The sequence below is a fragment of the Sorex araneus genome, chromosome 4, assembly GCF_027595985.1.
Source record: "Sorex araneus isolate mSorAra2 chromosome 4, mSorAra2.pri, whole genome shotgun sequence".
Classification (NCBI taxonomy): domain Eukaryota; kingdom Metazoa; phylum Chordata; class Mammalia; order Eulipotyphla; family Soricidae; genus Sorex; species Sorex araneus.
Genome location: NC_073305.1, coordinates 201,007,749 through 201,032,703, shown reverse-complemented (window position 1 = coordinate 201,032,703; position 24,955 = coordinate 201,007,749). Strand labels below are relative to the sequence as shown.

Here is a 24,955-nt window from a genome sequence, read left to right as displayed (position 1 = left end):
AATATTTTTTTAACAATTATAAATTTATATCAAATAACTTGGCTCATATTTTAAAATGGTGGAGTTTCATTTTTGCCCAGATACTGGTAGAAATGTCAAATTATAGCAGCATATAATAAAAGATTTTTGAAAGAATCTGGAAAAACAGTCTGAGTTTCTTTTCCTTTATTTTTATTACTTTCTTATTTTTTTTAAGTTTTTTTGGCCCCACACCTGAAGTGCTCCAGAACTATGTATGTCAGGGATTGAATCTGAGCGATCATATTAAGCAGATTGTGTGTAGTGGCCCTTTGATTCATCTCCCTGGGTCTCTAAATTTTTTAAGCATGGCTTCCCAACAATTATACTAAGAAAGGCTTGTAATCTCTCCAGATGAAAGTAAACCCATTTTATAAGCTCTGAATAAACAAAAAATAACCTTCAATGCAAAATAAAAATCAATTATGAAGAAATAAAAGAACAAACAAAAGTTTACTGAGAATTACAAAAACCTAGTGCTTCACAAGCAAGCATAAAACGTGACCATCTTTTTCTTTCTCTTCCCCACAATCTGAAATATACTTGAATTACCTACAGAGTCTTTTGCAATTATTTAGCTTTGAATTACATATGGCCTTGTTTGATTGATAAGAGAACAGTAATACGGTCATTCAAATGAACCAGTTAATCATGTTCCTAGTTTTTCCCTTTTTATGAAAAACATTTCTTAAAATTTTTGTTCCCTTTAATAGTAACTTGCTCTTATTCCTTAACTCTGAGTTTCAGTTTCTATTGCAGACATCCAAGATAAGAGGAAAATGTTAAAAACGTAGATTATAGTTTAAATTTGTCAAAATTCGCAATATACGATGGACAATGGGCTAACTCAAAGAAAAGTGACCTAGTGAGGAAATAAAATGCAAAACACAAACAAAAATAATCTCTTTTCCTGATCCTATACAAAGACAATATTTTGGCTTTTTTTTTATTAATTAATTTTGGGTTTGAGCGCTACCGCAGCTCAGGGACACACAGCTCAAGGGCCATTCCTGGCAATGCTACGAGGCCCTTGAGGAAGCCAGGGAGGGCCAGGGATCTAACAGAGGCCTCTGGCATGCAAAGTGTGAACACTACAGCTACCTCCCTGAGCCCAATACTTAAGCTTTAAAAACTTTTACTGTCAGCATTCAAAAAGATAAATACAGGATGAAGTATAAAAGTAAAAATTTTATTATCTATTTTCATTATAAATAAAAGTAATTTTTTCACAAAAACAAAATATATTCATACAGAAAAACATTGCAAGGTAAATGACTATACAGTTTATTATCTTCTGTTTTAATATAGGGGAAAATGATGTTAACAGTGCCAGCAAAGGTGAAATTGTGTGAGAAATTGCCCACTCCCCCCAAAACACTACAAGTGGTATGATGAAATGGAGAACTGTTTAATATAAATATTATACTTGCGTTCAAAATCTATTCCTTTTCTAAATATAATACCACAAACATAGTAAATGGTCTCATATGTTCTGTCAAAATAGTAGGAATTATTTTTATATTCAAATAACATGGCAAAGTTCTTATACACAAATGATCAAAGTCTGAAGAAAAATAAACAAACAAAAAAAAACTCTGGTAGAGCAAACCTCAGATAATGGGAAATAACTGTCAGCTTGTTTCCAAACTAAAAATGCATTGTTTCATAGTACCTATTTCTCTAAGAAATTCTCTGTTTAGTCTAAAGCAGCAAAGTCCTCTGTTCCTGCCACAGCAGCTTCATTATTTCGCTTCTCTAAAAAATGCCACTGGAGGCCATACATATTCCTTCCTCTTGGTCAGTGGCAGTGTGAAAATACCAGTTTGCAAGCATGTAGCCTATGTTCCACCTAGGAATAATTAAGCCAGAGGAAAGACGTTTACAAATAAAACCTACAGGCTTCACTGCTTCCCCTGAGGAGCTAGAAGAGCTTCTCAACATGAGAAGACTGAAGAGAGATGGCAGGTTTCCCCTGGGTAAAGAAAACATAATGACTTACCTTTTCTGCATACTTGAACTTAACATAGAACCAGCTTGACTTGATCATTGTCTCACTTCCTGTCCTCAGAGAAAAAGAAGATGGAAAAAATAAAGAGGAAAAGAAAAAAACAAAAAACCTGCAAAAACCTGCAAACACTCACACATACACAAACAAAAACAAACCAAAAAAACCCAACAGTATCTTGCTTAAAAAGAAAATGTGATCTTTCAGAAAAGGCTCCTTTCAGATGCTGAGTTTTCCACAGGATGACATGTGTTCAGAGACAGGAGGGGTGGAGGAGAAAGAAGTAGGAGAACGCACTCTTTCAAATCTGCCCTCCTTCCCCTCTATGTTTCTGTACACCTTCTCTTAGCAGCTAAAACACTGTGTGCGATCTTTGCTCGGGGAACTGAGCTCCAAGACTGCCTGCCTCTCCCTCTCGCTTGTTTGCTCTGTGTTGCTCTCTTGGCTGGCTGACAAGAAAATTCCTCAAATGGACTTCTGCTGTCTTCATCACAAAAGGCACATGTCAGTAAAGGCAGGCGGGAGGAGGCCCAGGCTCTCAGACCCTCCTGGGAGGACCAGCTCCTCCTCCCACCCCTCCTCCTGGGGTGAAAATGAATCCCTGCACTCAGGCTCAGGAGACAGATTAACACCTGACTAAACACTATTCTGACTCCAGCCTGTATCTAGAAAAAAGATTCTACTACAGCATTAACCTCTGGCTCTCCAAAACAAGATCAGGAAGGCTTTCTTCACACACGAATTATAAAATTAAAAACAGTTCAGTCGCTTCAGGAAAACGACCAAGAATTCACTTTTAAGTTCTCCAGCTGAAGCAGTATCTTTTAACTTCTTTGGCCAAAAAGAGAAACTGGGGCAACTTTCTCCATTATACTTTTGACTTCTACTAAGTAGAAATCAAATACCATATTTTTTTCAAGGTTTTCATACATTTGTTTGAAATATTGTTTCTGTTATTTATTTTGGATTTAGGGCTAAACTCAGCTGTACTCAAAACTACTCTTGGCACAGAGTTTAGGGGACCAGAAGCTGCTGGGAACCAAACCTGGGCTCCAGCATAGGGATAGCTCGTAGCCCTGCTGTCATTTTAGACTTGGGAAGTGACAGTTTGAAAATGACATCCAGGAGTCAAAGGAAGCAACTCAGTAAATGCACGGATAGCCAACACTTGAAAAGTGGTCAGATTCTGAGACCTACTGATCTACAGCAATAATTCAAACTGAGTTTTAAGTCTGTCATCTGGAATATAGTACCTCAAATAAAAGTAGACAGCTCCCATATTCCTGGGAGGAAATGGATGGAGCAAGAGTTTTTCAAGAGGCTGAGTGTGCTGGCGAAAGCTGTTGAGGGATTACTTCGGAGACTCAGGCTGGGGAAGGGGAAAAGTGAACCAGCTAGTATAAAGAGATGTAAAAGGCTTCATAGGAAAGATGGGAGACAAATGGAGGAGGTATGAGAGGGTGAACACTGTCCAGGTGTAATTACAGTGACAAAACATTTTTGTCCTGCAGATAAACTACAGAAAAAAAAATTGAGTGAAGGACACTAATTTCCTTTATGATTCTCTTTACTATAAATCTAAATGATCACAGCAAAAGAGGAAAATATAGTAATAAAATATTCCAAAAAGCAGGGCTGGAACAATAGTATAGCAGGTAGTTTGCTTTGCACAGGAATGACCCAGGTTCACTCCTTGGCGCCCATTATGGTCCCCCAAGCCTGCCAGTAGTGATTCCTGAATGCAGAGCCAGGAGTAAGTCCCGAGTACCACTTGGAATGCATCCCACCACCCCTCCCAAAAGAAAACTCCAAAAAGCTAGAGTTTAGATAAATACAGGAAGACTCATTTGCAAGCTTAGTAAAATTCTACTTGCTGAGTGACTTTATAAGTTCTTAAAAACCAATATCATCTACTCTTAAGTAAAAGGAAGTAATGAACTTTGAAATCATTTGATAGTTTAATGAACTTGAGAAGCCACTCACTGAAGAAACACAAAATATAAAGAACTTAATGGTTTTTAAAATGAATTTGTTTTAATAATATCTCATTTACAAGCACCAAGAGGCCAACACATATAACCTGCTCAGTGTCCAAGTAAAGGCTCTACCTTTCAGGCAGGAAATGACTGGGAACAAACATCACAGTGATGAAAATCATGAAGGAGAGAGAGGAAAGGTGACTACACTCACGTTTCAGAGCTGCTCTGTGCCAAGTTAGGTCTATAAGAATCCCTGGGGGGCTGGAGCAATAGCACAGCGGGTAGAGCGTTTGCCTTGCACACGAGACCACACGGGGTTCGATTTTCAGCATCCCATATGGTCCCCCGAGCACCACCAGGGGTAATTCCTGAGTGAAGAGCCAGGAGTAACTCCTGTGCATCACTGGGTATGACCCTAAAAGAAAAAAATAATCCCTGGTTCCCTAAACTAGAATCATGCTACTGTACATGAGTGTATCTCTGAGTCTAATGGTAAGACTGGATATAGCTGGATAAACCATTTAGGGTAAACTAATACAATCAAGCAAAAGTAAGAGGCAGAGAGTATCTAACATTTCCATAAATAAAATGAACTGCTTGCTTAAAGGGAAGTATGGGCATGAAGCTCAACTCAGGAGTAATTTCTGTTGTAGATCTTGCTGTGATTTTCACTTATAATTCCTTAAAACAAGATTTCCTCAATTTTAGACAAGAGTTCACAGAGGCAGTAAGGAAAAGCTACCATATGGGAAAGGATATAATGGAAAGGACACAGGTTACATGTAAGAAGACCTTTAGAAACATACCACACTCAATTCCAATCCCATCCATGCCAAATTCTGGGGACAACTACAAACCAGTAATTTATCCTTCTCATGAACACTCTTAAGTCCATCATTAAGCTGAGTGTGTCCAAACTACTATGACAGAGTTTTGATTATTCTATCATTACATTCAGAGTCTAACCGACCATAAGGAAGAAGACAACTCGATATGATACCTAAATTCACCGATTTTTTCCAAGAGCGTAAGTGGTAACGACAGCTTGTAACTTGCCAGGTTGGCATTTCTAACAATATAAGTGTGGTATCTAATACAAAAATGGCTCTGGAGCCTGGAAGATAAGAGTCAGAGCATTTGCTTTGCAAGTGGAAGCCCTCCCTGGCACCACGTCATTCCCACAAACACCAAGTCGGGTAGTATTCCCTGAGCATGGCCAGGCATGACTCAAAACACAAAAGCTAAGACAAAACATGACTATATTATCTTTATCCTCTACCGGTGGGTTCTCAAGGACTTTTATCAACCACTTTTAAGTTTACTAGAAATATCAATTTTTCCACAAAAAACACACATAGAAATATAACAAACTGTCAACTAAGCCCTTTTAATGATTCTGAAGCCACAACAAAGACAAGCATCTGCAAAATTTTATTTTCTGGTATAAACATCCCTCTCTTTCCAATTATCCCACTTGCCTGTTTTGTTTTGTTTTAAAGCATTTACTGTTCAAAGTGGGACAATCTACTTCTGAATGCCACCTAGAAAATCCCTGAGCAAAGAGCCAAGACTAAGTCCTAAGCACTGCCGGTGTGCCCACTACAACCGCCACCCCAAGAGGGACAGATCATGTGAATAAATTATCTTCAGCTGCACAAAGATTTCCATTGCAGCTTCACTCAGAACACACTGTTTCCTCTGGTGGAGCATCTGAACACTTGTTAAGAGAGGCTGAAGAGGCATGATGGGGTCTCAAGGACTTTCCTTTTACTCAGCCAACAGGACCAGTGACAGACCTTATAAAAAAAATCTCTGAAGAAGAAATAATTTATCTGTCAAAAACACATGAGTTTTTTGAACTGCATACATGGTGTTTCATCTGCAGAGTTATTTCCCTAAATTCTGTCCCTGTCCAACAAGCACACACTTGTGCACATACACAGACACACGAACACACACGTGCGTGCACGCATATACACACATAACCCCTATGTTTCTAAACTCACAATTCTAAATTCAGACCTCAATTCTGTATTCAAACCTTCCCTAGTTATCCAAGGAAGAGTCTGCACACTCTTCAGAAATTTATCTTACCAGCAATGTTGAAAATGACTTAAACAAAAACTACAATGAGCTATAACTGAACTGAAAACAGGAAGAATTTTACGCAACACTGATACTCAGCAAAAGAGAAAACCATGTTTCGCTTCTCACTCACTTCACTCCATGAGATGTGTTTTCTTCTTTAAGGCAAGGGACAAAAAGAATTGCACAATGGCTAAGCATCGCTGGAGGCAAAAATCAAGCCTACATTATCCATATCTACACTCAATTCCTACAATGCACAGAACCTAGCAGGAATTAAGTTAGGCCCAGAGCCAAAAACAAACTCAAACAACACTACTCCAAACTAAGTAGTTTTCCAAAGTCCTCATGAAACCAAGCCAAAGGCCCGTCTAGGAGTCTCCGAGTTGAAAGAAGTTCTCAGTGGACACTGCATTGTTCTGAAGGAAGACTGAAAGATGAAAATGTTCTCTCCAGGATTTCTCATCAATTCTGTCTGGCATTAAGAACCAGAGTAATCTTAGCTAAAAAAAGCACATACAAAGCTGTCCACATTTTCATTCCTGCAAAAGGGAACAGCAACAGATGTTCACAAAATACAGATTAAAAGGAAGTGTTCCTCTAGAATAATAAGATAAGAAAAAGTTTAAGCTGAAGATATATTTTCTAAAACCCAAGAAAAAATTAATTACTAATTAATTATTGGTTTGGGGACACATCTGGCAATGCTCAACAGCCACTCCTGGAGTGCTCAGGAGATACTACATTGCCTGGAATCAAACCCAAGGTTCCCACATGCAAAGCACGTGTTCCAGCCCTTTGACCCCTGTCCCACTACAATTTATTTTAAAACATGAAAGCAACAAAATACTGATGTTGCTTCTTTATATATATATATATACTAAAATGTATATATCAGTATCAAGAGACGAAGGAAGAATCTTTACTTTTGATTTGAGAACCTAGAGATGAAAGGTGACAAATATTCTACATAAATCAGACACCAGATTCCTGACTTTTCACCAAAACTACACAACAACAATATCTTTTTCCAATTTTATTAGAACACTTTTTTAGAGATACTAGTAATCAAGAACAAAGCTTTAATACTTTTAACACATGAATGCAACATATGAAATATAAAGATAAGCAACAACACCTATGGTGGAGTTAGTGCAAGTATACAGTTCATTAATCAAGCTACGGCGCAGATAGAGAAGAAATTATAGAAGAGAGGGTACGACCAGGGAGAAAGAATCAAAGGGAGGGAGATAAAAAAAGATACAGTGGAGAGAAGAGGAAAGCGGAAAGAGGAGAGTGAGCGAGAAAAAATGGAGGAAGAAGAAGTGCAGGGGGATAGGAGATGAGAACTAGGAGAGAGGGAAGAAAGCAGGACAGGATGGGATGAAAGGAAGAAAGAGAAAAGGAGAGAAAACTATTCCAGTGTGGCAGGAATTTGGGAGACTAATAATAACATACATAAGAAATAGAGGCTAGAACAATAGCATAGCAAGCAGGGTGATCACCATGCACAAGGCTGACCAGGTTCGATCCCTGGCATCCCCTATGGTCCCCCAAGCACACCAGGAGTAATCCCTGAGTGCAGAAACAGGAGTAAGCCCTGAGCACTGCCAGTGTGGCTCCCAAACAACTCTGTAACTGTAACTCTGTCCTCCCGTTGTTCACCGATTTGCTCGAGCGGGCACCAGTAACGTTTCCATTGTGAGACTTGTTGTTACTGGTTTTGACATATCGAATACACCACGGGTAGCTTGCCAGGCTCTGATGTGCGGGTGGGATACTCTTGGTAGCTTGCTGGGCTCTCCGAGAGGGATGGAGGAATAGAACCCGGGTCAGCTGCGTGCAAGGCAAACGCCTTGCCTTACCCGTTGTGCTATCACTCCAGGCCAGCTTTCAAACAAAACAAACCGAACAAAACAAAACAAAACAAAAGGCTTATTGCCTCCTATTACAAACGAACAAAACAAAAAAATTCCAAAGTGCATATCAATAGACCACCCCACATAAGTTAATGAACACCTAGAATACAGGAATTTCAAGAAACATTTGCAATGAAAAATGAGTGGTACAGAAAATGCAAAGGCTAATCAGTCAAGGAAAACAACAGAACAATCCAGGTAGACAAAAAGATACAAAACTGAAATTATGCTCTTTCTCCTAAATATAAATTTAGATGATCAAATTTGCTCATGTCTTCTCAAGTGTATGCAAAATGACTAGCCTGAAATTTTCCAGTGTCCTTTTCTTTTAGTAAGTGTGCCTGTCTTTATGTGTATAACTCTACAGATACACCTATGTCTTTTACCCACATAAATGATAGGCATGTAACTGGTTTTGCAGTATGAATTCTGAATGACTATAATTACAGTTTCTTTTTTAAAATGAGGTTTTGTTCTTTAATATTCATTGACTACTACTAGCTTGCTTCCCACTCACAACACATTATTTACCCTACAGTGGCTTGGTGCATCAATTATGGTAATAGTTTATGAATAACATTCACATTATGGAAAAATGAGCTTGGTTACTTAGCTCTCCCTCTGGAAAACTGACACAAACACATGTATCATCTGTCTCTACTTAGAGTGCAGCAATTAGTAATTATAGCTGTATATACTTAACACAAAGGAAGAAAGCAGACCTGAAATGCCACGTTCCCAAATGTTCATAAGAGACTGTCTAAAATTATTTTGTTTGAATTCTACTTGAATAAAAGGAAATGAAAAATGAAATTATCATCAAGAACATCCTAGATATAGAAAAAAGACAAATCATCTCACTAATGTTTGAACCTTTTGAACAATTCAGGACAAAAAATAAACAGGCCACAAATAGTGGGAGACCTAAATATTATGCCATATCTTAATACTCTTTTGTTATTCACTGAATGCTAACTATATAGTATAAAATATTACTTAGTTCTGTAGAAACTCAGGGCTGGAGAGATAGTATAAAGGGTGAGGACCTTGCCTTGCATATGGCCTACTGGGGTTCAATCCTCAGGACCCCCATGTGGTTCCCCAAGCCCATCAGGGCCAAGAGTACACCCTAAGACGTCTGCGTATATTCCTCCATCATAAAAGAACGCTGGGGCCTGAGTGGGTAGAGTATTTGCCCTGCACACGGCAAATCTGGGTTCTATCCCTGGCATCCTATACGGTTACCCAAGTACTCCCAGGAGTATTTCCTGAGTGCAGAGCCAGGAATAACCTTTGAGCACTGCTGAGTGTGACCCAAAAGGAAAACAAAAAAAAAGAAAAGAAAAGAAACCTGAGTGAATAACACCAAATAATTTTTTTCCAGAAGGTTAACATGCAGTAAAAAATTTGGAGAAGCAAAAATCAGTATTAGTACAAAGCAAACATTAAAAATTCATATTCAGAAACAGTTTACACAATTAGTTCCACTGGAGGAAAAAGGAGACAAGAGAGAACTTTCAAGGAATAAAGTGCCAAGCTGCGATGAGAGGAAACTAAAAAGTCATCACTTTCAAGGATGGTCCTAGGTGGCAAAAAGGCCCAAGATCTCAACCTGAGAATGAACACTTAAGAGGAAGTGGAGATGGCTGCAAGAGAAGAGAAAGCTAAAGCACCTACAAGTTTGGTCTCAATGTTCATTTTTCATTACTAATAAGTTTTGTTTGATGTTCACTTTTGACTATTAAAATTATCTGGGTCACACATTAGCTTCTTCGACTCTTAACCTATACTTACTATTCATCTAAAAAATTAGGGAATATGATACTCCCAAGAATTTCTGAGATGCCTGACTGCTAATGCTCTCCTGTGAACAATCTGTATAGTTTCTGACACCGATAGGCCACCAATAGTTCTTGAAACATTACAACTTTATTGGAACCCAAAAAAGCAACAGGGACAATACAAGAGTTTCAAAATGAGAAAGGCAGGGAAGAGTAGTCACATTAGGAGTAATGGAGATAAAACCAGAAAAAAACCATCTGCCAGAATAGGCTTTGTTCTTGTATATTGACCTGAGTGTCTAGAATTTCAGAAGCACGTGGATAAAATTAGAGACAACTGATTATTAAGAAGGTCTCTGTAGTTCCCTTCATAAGGTTAGAATGTAAGATTTTTAATTTGGTCCTTGATAGCTCTGGTCTAAAATCACAGAGGCATCTAGAATATGAATATCTATATCCATGTATCCAGCCATCATTTCTCTCAGTACACAACACCTTCTTCCCCTTCTCAGTGTCAAAGGCAGACAGGCTACCAAAACTGCAATACAGTCACATACATTCTCTATACATGACCAATTCCTCCTGCTGGATCTGCTTAGAGATGATCTAATGCAGTTTGCCAAAGCACAGGCCTGCAGGCCAGCAGCAGTATCACCCGAGGTTGTGTTCTAAAATATAAATTTGCAGGCAGACCCCCAATCTTTCCACAGATCTACTGAATTAGAAACCTTGTGTACACAGCGGAAGTGGGGTATACAGTGGCGATATGTTTAATGAGTCTTTTAGGTGATTTGATGCAGGCTCAAGTTGCAGAATCAAGAATCAATGATCTCTTAGTCGAAGAGTAAAGGAAAAGTAAGGTCCAGAGAGGTCGCACAATGGCTTGATTTCAGAGTGAACATCACCAGATTGCTAAAGCTTGGTTAGGATCATCTCTGTACTATACTGCCATCTAAACAGCTGATGTGACCTGGCTTCATGCTTGTACCCCTGCCTCTCTACCCAATGCACCCGACTGACTCTGACAGAGGTACTTTCTCAGAGCCACGGAACATGACTCAGTAACCACTGTGCAGCATTTGAAACACGTTTTTTAAGAAAGTGTCAGAAAAAAAATATTTAAAACTTTACAGATTATATTGCTATAGAATATAACCTATAAAGTTTAAAATATATAAATATATATAATAGGTGTGTGTGTTTTGGCACAGACCCTCTGCAATAGGGTCCTGCTCTGCCAGTTACTCAACAACCTTCGGGCACACTCCATCAACTTCATGTCCCAGGTGCTGCCCAGAGATGCAGGCTGGTGTGTGTTAGTCAGTGTGCAGATCGTTACAACATGCAAGTCGACCAAAAGCTTACATTCAGTAGACTGGGAACACCTGTAAAGGCTATTAGAGGCAGCTCCAGAAGCCTCCATCCCTCTTGGAGAGCCTGGCAAGCTACCCGTGGTGTACTTGATATGCCAAAAACAGTAACAACAATGGTCCTCATTCCCCTGATCCTGAAAGAACCCCCATACATGCCATACACTAGCACGCAACAGGGATGAATGGAGACGTTACTGGCACCCACTCGAGCAAACCGATGATCAACGGGATGACAGTGATACAGGTTATATTATAGGTTGCAACTCTTCAACAATTTCATTATAAATCAAAAGCCCTGCAAAACATAGGTGGGCAAAGGGGTAGAGGGAGGGAGGAAATTAAAGAAGGGGTGAAGAGAGGGAGGAAAGAAGAATGGAGGAGAGAAAGGTTGATAGACTGGCTGCTAATGCTAATTACAGTCATCAATGCCTCCTACCATCATCCTTATCTTTCTTAGGACCTCATTATCAGAGCTAGTCATGCATTTACTTGTAGAGGCTACACCTGCAACAGGATGAAGGTCTGAGAACCAACTAAACTCCAGCCCATGCCCATTTGTTGGACTGTGTACCTTAGCAGAGGGCTGCTTTGCAGATAAAGGGGAACATTTCTGAGATGTGCACAAAAACACCGGCTACTCACCAAATAGTGTGTGTGCGCCCTTGAAACCAAATTCATCGTGGAAGGTTGTTCACCTATTTATACTTAAACATCCTGCCTCCTTTAGTTTTGCACTCAAATTAATCTATCTACACCCCAAAGTAATAATTGTTGGACAATTCTACCCATAGTTTTCCAAACCAAAAATAAAGAAATGATAGAATGATAAGATAAAAACAACTATAAATTCTTCTGCACAACATAATGGCAGCAATATATGAAAGTATAATATCTACAGAAGCCAAGGTAAACTATTAAGAGTCAGATATTCATGTCACATATTCTTAAAATTTCATTTTTTGTGTGCCGAGTAATGTGCTTGATACAGAGGTGCTCAGGGCCTACTCCTGGCTCTGCACTCAAGAACCACTCCCAGCAGGCTTGGAGACCATATGTGTTACGGAGAATTGGACCAGGTCAATCACATGTTCAGTAAGCATCCTACATGGTATTGTAGCTCCAGCCCAGGAGTTTGTTTGTTTGTTTGTTTGTTTTTAAGTATCAGCTCTGCCATTTGGGAGGTTGTTCTTTTGTGCTTATGTTATCTCATTCCAGTTTTCCTGAAAACTTTAAAAAATTATTTGCTATTATTGTGAAGTTCGTTTGAATGTGAATAACCTAATTTTCTGACGTACTTTCTGAGCCACACAGATGGGAACTCATCTCACCACATGTGATCTTGCCATATAGTGAAACTTCTACTAGCCTTTTAAGGGACCTTCCATATCCCGTACTCACTGGCATGCAAGGATGGAGAGAGAGAAACTGTCAACTCACACACTAAATGTGTCTTACTTAAAGATAACTGAAAACCTAAACATAATTTCTAACACTTTTATCCCATATGCCAACATATTATGCTATAATCCGTGCAGGAGGGGAGTCAAAAACCCTACTTCTTGAGTGTTCCTCTGTAGGTCAGTATTTCTCAAGTACAGAGGAATTTGCACTGAAAAATAATTCAGTGAGTAATCACATCTTATGTATGTGTGTCTTGATGGAAGAGAATAAAAGGGAAACATTAGGCCAGGCTGCAGATAAAAGCCTATAGCATAATATCACTTAATACAATTGTTTTACATATATATGCATGAGTTATGTATGTAAATATGTGCATGGGCATACACGCCTACGTATGCTCAATCATGGACTAAATTGTATCTCCAACTGTGTGCTTTGGAACAGAAAAATTCTGAAAGAAAGTCTTGGGATGAAATGTCAACACAAACTGATAGAGAAGATCAGGCATTTTGAAAAAGAGGTCAGGTTTTTTTCAGTTTGCATCTGAAAACCAATTCTATACTTTTTCAGATACATAAAAAGGGAAAACCAATCTCTACTTTCTTTAATAAAAATGGTGAGGAAAGAATATATATTTTATTAAGCTGTTAGGAAAACTACTGGAAATCATTGAGGCACCTAGAGAAAGCCTGACACATAATTTAAAGGCATGATTTAATAGTATAATTCCCCTTCACAATAGAGAAGCATAGAACTTTGGTGTTTATTTTTTTTAATTCTTACACATAGAACAAAGAGCAGCATAGAAGTATACTATATTCTAATTGGCAAGTTTTCTTTGGTAGTGTAATAATGTTATATGAAGCAACACAGATATTGAGAACCCTGTAATAGGGTGGCCTCCCAGTAAGAAAGAAAGAAAGAAAGAAAGAAAGAAAGAAAGAAAGAAAGAAAGAAAGAGAGAAAGAAAAAAAGAAAGAAAAAAAGAAAGAAAGGAAGGAAGGAAGGAGATAAGAGAAGAGAGGGGGGAAGGAAGGAAGGAAGAAAGGGAAGGAGGGAGGAAGAGAGGAGGGAGGAAGGGAGGATATGCAGGACAAAATGGGAAAAATTGCCTTCTCATAATTTATATCTTCATATAGCACAGTTTCATTATTCATTAAGACAGCCTAAGCAATTTGTAAGCGATACGCAAAGTGTAGTTGGTTGGAAATCCAAAAAAAATCTATACAGTTTTACAGAATAATTGGGAATCAATCTGTCTGGTAGTTCCACTTAAGAGCTATTTCAGCCAACACCATGGGTTCTTAAAGACAATCTCCGAAATCCATTAGGTTTATCCAAATGCTTCATTTGCTTCAATAATCCTAAAACATCAGTGGAATCAAACATGCAACATGGCTTCTATATGCCTGCTCCTAGCTCTGTATTCAAGGATCATTCTTGGTAATACAAACCATAGGTAGTGCAATATTTGAACTGCATATAAGGCAAGTGCCTTACCCCTGTACTTTCTCTCCAGCATGAGGTTTATAATTTTTTTATATATATTCTTTTTAAAAAAAGGTTTTTGTTGCTTTAAGAAGCAACAAACACTTTGTAGTTGATCAAGGGCTGCTTTTCTCATTTATATCGAAGGGGGAGTCAGCCAATTATATAACTGCATAATTCATGAAAGACTCCTTATCTAGCTCTAGAATTGTCAGTGCAATGGAAAAGCACAAAGGCAAAAACAAGAGGTAGGTTTATTCATCAAAACTAACTTTAAAGATACTGATCTTATTTTTTCAAGTTGAAAGATGTTGATTGTATTAACAGCACAGACTGTACTGAGAATTTACCAACAACTTAGCAAATATACTAGAATTCCTCAGATACCCTATCAGAAGGAAGATCAAACAAATGCATGAGAGGCTGAACTGCCCATGTATTATTGAAGACAGCCATCATCCTGAGCTCAAGCAGCCCCAACTATAGCCCCAAGGATGAAAACATGTAAGATAGATGCAGACACAGATATGCAGGTCAGCACTTGGCTCCGCAGAAGCGAGAACCAAAACATTCGCTGTTTCAGAGGCAAATCTTAAGAGAAATAATGCAATCTTACTTAGAACTCTCTTTAGCAACTGGCCTAAAGTAAAGCCAGTGGAATAGAGGTTGGCATTTCTATTTTTTTTTTTTAAAAAAAGCTTACAGAAAAGAGAATCCCTAATAACTATGCACAAAAAAGAATTCTAATATCTCTACTTGTAGTTTTTACTTAGAACCCTTTATCCACCCATTGAAAGGGAACCAATCAGAATCTTCAAAGAAACAACCTCATTGACAAAAGAAAACAAAGCAAAATTAAGCAAAGGGGATTACATCAAATCTAAATGCTTCTGCATAGCAGAAATAAAAATGCCTAAAATAAAATGATATGCTAATGAATGGAAGAAACCATTTGTATATTGTACATCAAAGGGTTAACTTCCAAGATAAGATATATAAATTGCCAACACTGGAGTAACAGTTCAGCAGGTAGGGTGCTTACTTTGCAAGCAGCCAATGTGGGTTCAATTTCTGGCACCACATATGATGCTCCAAGAAGCACCCTGAGCACAGAGCCAAGAATAAGTCCTGAGCAAAGTTGAGTGTAGCCCAAAAACCAAAGAAAGAAGAAGAAGAAACAAAAATAAAGCTCAACAACACTTAAAAAAAAAAAAACCTTAAAAAATGTGGAGTGAAAAAGATACCTCAAAGCTGTTGACCATAAAGGTGGTCAACAGCTAAGTGAAGAAGTATTGATACTCGCTGCTTAGTTCTGGGAAAAAAAGATGAAATCTTGTAGTTTGCTGCAAATTCGATGAAATCAAAGAGTGTTATGTAAGCGAACTGAGTTAGAAGGAAAAAATGCAAACACAGAATGATCTCACCCCTATATGTGGAGAGAAATCAAGAAAGAAAGCAGGGGCTGAAAGAACTCATACTTGGAAACAAACATTGCCAAAAGATCAGTGAAATGAGGCTAGAGTTCACTCCAACCAGTGACCAGAGACTACAGAGGAGGAGTGAAGGGACCTTAGGACAGAGGTGCAGGCTATTTACACTCTGGGGAGAGGTGGGGAGGAGCACTGCACTTAGAAAACAGCAATATGGAAACACTTGAAACCAAATACCTCAATCAAATTTGGGGGATAAAAACAACCATTTTTTTTTTTAAAGAAATGAACTTAGATTAGAATGCGGGTCTCTTCAGATGATGTAGAGCATTCCAGCCACTGAGCACAACCTGTTAATATTCTCTACTTGCCTACCAGAATGAAATGCAAGCTTTCAGAAAAGCGGGCCCCAAACTCTCCTCCTAACTGCTGTTAGTGGTTTTTGTAATCTTTTTAAGCTCTTGGGGTTAATACAGCTATTGCCATTAAAGTATTTTTATTGTTGAAGATAGGAGAAAATAAAAAAAAATAATAGCACTGTAGCACTGTTATCCCATTATTCATCAATTTGCTCGAGCGGGCACCAGTAACGTCTCCATTGTGAGACTTGTTACTGTTTTTGGCATATCAAATACACCACAGGTAGCTTGCCAGCCTTTGCTGAGTGGACGGGATACTCTCAGTAGCTTGCCAGGCTCTCCAAGAGAGATGGAGGAACTGAACCCGAGTTGGTCGCGTGCAAGTCAAATACCCTGTGCTATCGCTCCAGCCCATAATATAATAAAAACATGGATTTCCAACATGTCAGAATTCAAATTACAATGAATTTTTAAAAAGGAATAAAAAAGAAAGGCAATTAAAAGGGAAATTAGAAATAGTCACTTTCAAAAAGCAAAGAAATTAAAAGGTACATCAGACTTCTGTAGTGAATCTTGACTCCTCACCTCCACTGCTCTATAGCCTCAACACAAAGCACTTCCTTTCATGATAAGATTCTCAGTGAATTTAGAATAGAGCTGCCCTATGACCCAGAAATTCCACTATTGGGAATCTACCCCCAAGACAGAAAAGCACTTATTCAAAAGGACATACACAAACCATTATTTATTGCAGCACTTAGTACAATAATGAAGATACAGAATCAAGTAGGTGTTCAACGATAGAAGAATGTATTATGAAGATATGGTATATATATATACACAATAAAATACTATGCAGCTGCAAGGAAAAATGAAATCATGCAATTTTCAGCAATCTGGTTGGACCTGTAAGACATCATGTTGAGTGAAGTAAACCAGGAGAAGAAGGATAAATGCAGGATGATCTCACTTATCAGAGGCATAGATAGATGGGAGGGGGGAGAGAGAGAGAGGGAGAGAAATGGACAAGAAAATGTAATAAATGGGGATACCTAGATGAGCCTTGACTCCATAGTATAGGATGGAGGACTTAAGGGAAGAAATCAAGGGTAGAGCGAAGAAGAGGAGTAAGGGACGTAACTGGGAAATAGGGGACATGGACCTTGGTTATATCAGTGATGTGGGAGAGTGATATACGTGAGAGAGAGACAGAGATAGATATGTATGTATATCAATCTCCAAAGCACAGACTAAACAACACTGAACACAAAACAAAATTTAAACTACAACCAAAAACTTTGAAATGTGCCTCAACAACTTTGAAATGGCATGGAAACAGTGTCAACAGGGAAGCTGGAACTGGTGGTGGGACTGGTGTTGAAATATTATATGCCTAAAGCCCATCTATGAATTACTTTGTATATCATGATTTCTTAAGATTTCTTTAATAGAGTAATTATCAAACAGCATGAAACAGGTGAAATAGATTTCATATAAATAAAATACGGGTTCTTTTTTTGAAAATGACACTGCGATAAGGTAAAACAAGAGAAGGGAGATTTAAAACATCATCATTTTTGCACAGGGAGACTGTGGCATCTAACACAGTGATCTTCAAATCTGTTTACCAAATCTTCCTTAATGGAATGGTAGGGGAAAAAAAGAATAATCTTTCTATGGCCCGCTGATAGCATGATTTTTCTTTCAGTTCAGTGTTAAATCTTTCATACCATATGAATATATTTTGAATTCCTTTTAGACATCAAAATATGCTTAAAGTTTATTTTTTCAAAAAACACTCAAAAGAAAAAAAAAGAAGCAGGAAGAAATGCCTGCTGCTTATACATTGACTTGCAAGTCTCCAAACACACTGACACTTTCCCCAAGGATGTATTCAACAGAGAACTATGACCTAGAGTTCACTGCTACAACTTTGGTGTCTGGGAAATCATGACCTAGAGGTGAAAGTTCATGTCCAAGGTCACACAAGTTAAACACTAAATCCAGTATTAAGAATCCTAGTTGAGAGCAAAGTACTTTCCACTATGTTTTAAAACAATAGAGTTAAGTGATGGAGTTAATCACTTCTTCCCAAAATGAGTAAGCGTTATGATGTCTAAAAAGGATTCCCTGTTACATCTTCTGCTGCCCAAGATTTGTTTCCACTGAGAACCATATTATTATCCAAGTGGTTTAGTGTGCTTACACCATTTATTACTTTCATTTATCAATTTTCTATTACATTTTCTGTATTTATAAGATACTGTAATCTTTCCATAATTCTATATTTGCTACCCCAAAAGTAGTAAAATTGTTTAAAATATAAAATAAAGAACATAAGTATCAACTCAGCCACTACACTTTTTTGGTTTTTGGTTTTGGATCATATTTAGCAGTGCTCAAAGATTACTCCTGGCTCTGAATTCAGGGACCACTCCTGGGAGGACTCAGAAACTGTATAGGGTGCTGGGGATCAAATCTGGGTTGTCTACATGCAAGCACCCTACCTGCTAAACTATCTCTCCACCTCCAACACTTCTACATATCTTAGTTTTGAGAAGAGGAAAATCATAAATGCTATGATTAGAAAGATATATAAAATTTTCATCTTTAGGTATTAAAAATTATCATAAAAGTACAAGAAAAACAATTTATAAATTACAATGAAATTAAAATCTGAGCACTTTCTCTATGATCAAATAAAGTAATTAAAATAAAATTTTCCTCTGTACAAATTCATGTTCTAAAAATTAATTTTCAATATAGGATGCAAATTTTTAAAATTCACTCTTCTGGGAAATTCCTGATACTCTAAATTTTTGCATTGGTTCTAAAGCTTAAGAGACTGAGGAGATAAAAGGAAATACAATTCTAAATTTAAAAAAAAATGAAACTGAAATCCTATTTTTCAAACACTAGAAAACAAATACTTTAGGGTAAAATCGGCACAAAGACACAGAAAATTAATCAGTTACATTTAAGGCAAGTGCCCCTGTGTTATCTCTCCAACCACTCAGTGGCATTCTTAACAGCTAAATTAGTTCAGCTGAGAAATATCTAAAGTTAATACTATCCAGTTTATCATAATCAAGATGTTTTAAAATAAGTCCCAAATTCATTACAGGTCTGAAGAAGCTCTTTGAAAGTTTGGCTCCATGAGAGCAGTTCAAAGAACCTTACCAAAAAAAAAAAAACCAAAACAACCTGCAGCCATAATTCTGGTAACTCTAATGAAGGAGCTAGAGGTTGGATGAGGTCACAAAATATCACATTTTACAATTAGCTAAACAGCCCATGAAAAATTGAGGATGTCCTTTTACAGAGGTTCCACTGGTGACCAAAACTTCCATACCCAGACTCACCGGTCAATTCCTACTCATTTTTAAGTGAGGTACGTAGATATCATTTTAAACCCTTAAAATTTTGTAGACTTTAGAATTACTACATCTGGAATAACTGGTTTATACATCAATATATACCTCATACAAAAGTGCCTATGCCAGTGCCTGGATTTTAAAGAATGTGGCTATGAATATCCTCACTCATTTGTAAATTGACCTAGACAGAGCCTGATGCACCTAGGGAAGTTCCTGAATTTAAGTAGAGTGTAGTGATCTAGAACAAGTCTGGAATCTGGTAGACTTGAATTAAAGTCTTATGTCTGACATTCAGTTATCATGAGGTTTTGATCAGGTTACTTAATTGCACTGGTTTGTTTCCTGTATATAAAAAATCTAAACTAAAATTCTCATACTATGAGATTGATTATATGTTTACTCATTAGATCTTGTTTTGAGCAAGGGCCTTGCATGTGGCCGACCCAGGTTCAATTCCTCCTCCATCTCAGACAGCCTGGCAAGCTACCAAGAGTATCCCGCCCACGCGCCAGAGCCTGGTAAGCTACCCGTGGTATATTTCATATGCCAAAAACAGTTAATAGCAAGTCTCACAATGGAGACATTACTGGTGCCTGCTCGAGCAAATCGATGAACAATGGGATGACAGTGCTACAGTGCAGTGCCAAGTAAAATCATAGAAATCTAGAACTCTGTACAAAAAAAAATAGGTATCTAAAGAAATTACTATTGGTGGAGAAAAAATTCTTCCTTGGAAAAATGCATTATAATACTCATTATTATGACTTTCTCCAATCATGACCTCACTTCTAAACTGGGATTTGTGATACATATGCAAATATGGTACCAACTGTCAAATCATGACTATGTCTTACACAAATACTTCCATAATTCTTCTTTTTTAAACTCCTACAAAATCTATATATAACACATCTGATGTTTTTTGGTCATCATTTGGAATACTGAACCAGAAGCCATATGACAATACTTGATTTTAAGGTGATCAGAGATGAGTATCAGTAAGCTTACACTACTTCCAAGATTGAAAAGAGAATACATTTATTCAACTAAAATAAAAATATACCAAAAAGCATCACAAAGAACTCAATTCAACAAGCATCTATTCACCACCTATTATATATAGTAAGCACTAAAAGTGTTAAGAAAACAAATAAAACCTTTTAATTCAACCTGACAACTTGCTTCTAAATATGCCCCAAAGTGCAGGCAAGGAGAACTGTAAGGACTACACAAGGACTATAATAAATGCATCGAACATTGTCTCAAACACTAGGAACTTTACTGCCAGTTCAAATAAAACAAGTAGAAAATAGACCTCTAGAATGCAAGCAAACAATTTTAAAACCCAAGCTGTATTATTATGCATGATTTTAAAAGATTCCCCCAAAAAACCTCATAATCAAACAACAAAGGGACGGAATAGTACTATTTCCCATTACTAATTAAGAGCTGTGCATTTATATTTGGACTACCTATTAGTGGGGCATCACTTCAGAACTTCTGTGATATTATTTACATTTAAAAACAAAGTTGAGATTCAATGAGATAAAATACATTACTGCATCAATTCATGATGACATATTTTGAAACGGAACAGCAAAACACTTCTTTTGTTTATTTTTGTCTTCTACCATGGCCATCTAACCACAATGTAATTAGAAATTATATACTATCAGAAACCAAATTTACAAGCAGAATGGATTAAGTCTAAACAGCAATGTGTATAGAGCAGTATATGTAAAGATGCATGAAAATAATAAAGGCTGTTTCTCTGTTGTCTCATGCTTGGGTCATAATTAAATACACAGAGTCTAATTCATCATCATCATCACTGTCATCCCATTGATCATCAATTTGATCGAGTGGGTGCCAGTAATGTTCCCATTTGTTCTAGCCCTGAGATTTTAGCAGCCTCTCATTACTCGTTCTTCCCAGTGGTGCCGCATTGGAGGCTCTTTCAGGGTAAGGGGAATGAGACCCATTGTTACTGTATTTGGCATATCGAATACGCCACAGAAAGCTTGCCAGGCTCTACCGTGCGGGCAGGATACTCTCGGTACCTTGCCAGGTTCTCTGAGAGGGAGGAGAATTGTGGCCCAGTTATATGTCAGGAGTTTTCTTTCACATTTTAGCTTATCTAATTCTTACATCCATCCTGTCAGGCAGGTGCTATTTTATTCATATTTTTATAATTAAGATAAATGAAATTAGAAAAGTTACAAACATTTGCCTATAGTCCTGGAGCTAGCCATTAACAAAGCCATTGCTTTCAACCACTCTATGATTTTCCTGTAGAATCCTTACAGTGTTCCCTAACTATAATCTGGTTATAAGTATAAAGTTTCCTTAAGAATGCTTACAAGAGAGTGCATGGGAAAAAAAAATACTATACTGTGACCTGTGGTACCTGGTGAACTGGGATTGAATGAAATGCATTATACTCTGAGAAGTTATTTGAAATTGTTCTGATGAAAGCTTTGTCGAGGGGCCACTGATCCACATGCTTATCTACCCTTTTCTTTATGTTTTGCAGTCACACCAAGCCCTGATATGCTCAGTGCTTACTCCTGTCTCTGTACTCAGGGATCATTCCTGGCAGGGCACAGGGGCCATATGTAGTGCCGTGGATAGAACCCAACATGTTCTACATGGCATGACAACTCATCAAAGGTATTTTAGGACAATAGTAATTTCACCAAAATCATTTTGCAAGGCAAGTACCTCTCCTCTGTACTATCTCTTCAGCCTCAATTTCTCATCTACCTAGATACTGAAAAATAAAGAAAGATCTACTGTTGTTCACTATTAAAAGATGACATATGTATAATTCTAGTATGCAACTATTTTTAAGTATAATTTTCTAAAAAATAGAAGCCAGACTTGTATTGACTTGCATGTGGATATGAGACTTACATATCATAGTGAAATTTGAAATTCTAAATCATTTTTCATAACACAAAATAAAAATTGAAGGGTTAAGAAGAGACTTGTATTATAATTTGTGCAACCTTATAAGTTTTTTTAACATACTGATAAGATTTATGTTAAGCTACACTCAAGAATAAGCTCTAGCGGTACATGTCAGCATCAATATACTAATCTCTGTGTATTAATTTCCTGACTTATAAAAATCAGATATGACCTGAGATCAATAAGATAATCCAGTAAAGCAGCTATACATAAAGTAGCTAAAACAACACCTACTGCAAATCAGTTGCTAATACATGCAAGCCAAACAAGCTTGGAGAGCCCATATAACAAATTTATCTCTCAAATAGAGAAAGCTAGAGATTTCAATTTTAACAACTTGTCTCAGGATCTCAAACGGTAACCTGAGGTATTAGTGAGCACATGCATTCTATTTTTCAGTATAGCTGCACATTGGGAAGTCAACAGCAGATACTCAAAAAATACTGCCTAGTAGAAAAAATTTTTCTTAGCAGAAAAATTCCTTGTTTAAGAATCCATTTTTAGGATCGGTCAGTACAGCAGATAAAGTGCTTACCCTGCATGCAGCCAACCTGGGTTCAACATGGCACTTCATATGGTCCTGGAGCGTTGCCAGCAGTGACTCCTGAGCACAGAGATAGGAATAAGCCCTGAGCACAGAGCCAGAAATAAGTCCTGAGCAGAGTCAGGTAGAACTCAAAGACCAAAAGACTCCTCCCCTGCCACCCCTCCCCCAGTTTTATTTTGTTTAAACAAAACAAAATTTATATTTGCATTATAAATAGATTAAGAGTTATCTATTTTATGAAATGCTTCTCTGTATCATTCCAATTTTAGTATATGTGCTGCTGAACTACTGGAAGTACTACTTTAATTTATTTATCTGGGCCACGCCTGGTGATACTCAGGGGTTACTCCTGGCTCTGCACTTAAGAATTACTCCCAGCTGTGTTCAGGGGACCATATAATCTGGTGATCAAACCCAGGTCAACCTGTGCAAGGCAAACACCCTACCCGCTGTGGTATCTCTTCAGTCCTTGGAATACTGCTACTTTTAATAATTGACATTCATGTTACTAACACAGGCAACAAAACAAATCAATGCCTTTAAATAATTATTTGGCCTTTAGCAGCAATCTATTTCAATTGGAATTTTACTTATCAACTTGTAACTCATTATTATAATTTTACGCTACCAAATTCTTAAACCTAGACAATCAGTGGTTTATCTTGGCAAGATGTCCTTGCCCTTACAAGTAAGATAAACTTCCTACTTATTTTACATTAGTGAAATAAGGCCGTCAGCAATTTTCTATGTTTTATAAGCAATAAGCACAAAAGTGCCCAAACCCTATTTCCTTCCAATCTGCACACGTAACTATCCCAGTGCCATACAGTGATATCAGTGCCCAGGTTCAGATGAAAAATCAGCACTAGATTAGCTACACCTGTGTAAACTACAACGGCTCTCCTTTGCAAACCCAGAATTATGTTACATGGACACCCTACAATGACAACAGACACTGCTGGCAACATATGAACATCTCTGGTTGTGAGGGATGTCCACCCAAAATCTTCAGTGACTTAAGAACTATCACTAAGAAGGTCTTCGGTAGCTTTCTTTGAAAGGTAGCAGCAGCTCCCTTCATGGAAAGTTCTTAAAAATCAGATGAAACAAAATAACAATATATATCATTTCTATATATTAAGCATTTCATTTATCCTTTATATTATTTTGTACAGAACATCACCATTAACTAATGAATGAAATGTGGTAAAATCCATGCAATGAAGTGTCAGTTGACAATAAAAAAGTCTAATGAACAACAACTATAAGGCACATCATGAATAAACCTTGAAAATATTATGCTAAGTGAAAGAAGAAAGTTACAAAGCATTGATATGGTATATGATGCCATTTGTGTGTAATTTCCAGGGGAATTCATAGATATAGAAATTAGAGTAATGGAGCCTGAACCTTGGGGAATTGAGAGAGGAAATGGATGTGACGGTTATGGGTTTAGGGTTTCTTTCTGGGATGATAAAATATTCTAAAATTAATTGTGGTGATAACTGTATAGCTGTGATTATGCTAAAACCATTGAACTAAACTTTATAAATTAGTGGATTTTATGGTATGTAAAATATATATCAATAAGTTAATTTATAAAAATTATAAAACTGCTATCACTAACTTTCTATTTCGAACAAGGAAACAAACCTAAGAGAAACAGAGAGCAGAACAGAGACTCTGAAAAACCACATCATTTGACTACAGAGACCAAAGCATTTTTTTAAAATTATAAGCAAATGTTTTTCAGCAAACTCGGGCTGCTAAGAGACGGTGCAAATCTAAAACTTCTGCATCAAAGTAAGCTACTTTGCTGTCCTTAAACTTCCCCATTACTATCAGTACCTGTCTATTTTCAGTTGGGTACCATGAATTCTAAAAATTAGAGGATAAATAAAGCTTTAATAAAAACCAAGTCTCTATACAAAAAGTTTCATCCAAAGTAAACACTCTGAATCCCAAAGTCAAAATTTCCAACACTACCAAAGATAGCTTTCCCCCAATAAATAAATAAATAAATAAATAAATTAATACAAATTAATAAATAAAAAGAGCAACACAAAGTGGATGACTATCCTGTTTAGTGGCTCACACCCCTGGCAGCTGCAGTGCCCCTTTTTTGTAACTCGCTTCCTGTCTCCAAGTTAAACACAAATATGCTCTACCCACATATTAAGCAACATACAAACAATATCCTAAATACAACACCTTCTATCATCT

At 37.4% G+C, this 24,955-nt stretch overlaps 1 protein-coding gene across 6 annotated transcripts in view; it reads right to left on the bottom strand.

Annotated features, from left to right (window-relative positions):
* The window catches only part of AUTS2 (activator of transcription and developmental regulator AUTS2), a 1,220,972-nt gene that overhangs the window by 839,822 nt on the left and 356,195 nt on the right, over positions 1 to 24,955 (bottom strand). For 3 of the 6 annotated variants that reach the window (XM_055134753.1, XM_055134755.1, XM_055134754.1), the window contains exon 3: positions 22,721 to 22,789. The exons of 2 other annotated variants lie outside the window; for them this stretch is intronic. In XM_055134753.1, the coding sequence (XP_054990728.1) occupies positions 22,721 to 22,789 (69 nt within the window). Of the gene's footprint in view, positions 1 to 2,017; positions 2,092 to 22,720; positions 22,790 to 24,955 lie in introns of those variants that run through there. One more of the 6 variants, XM_055134759.1, reaches the window with a different exon arrangement.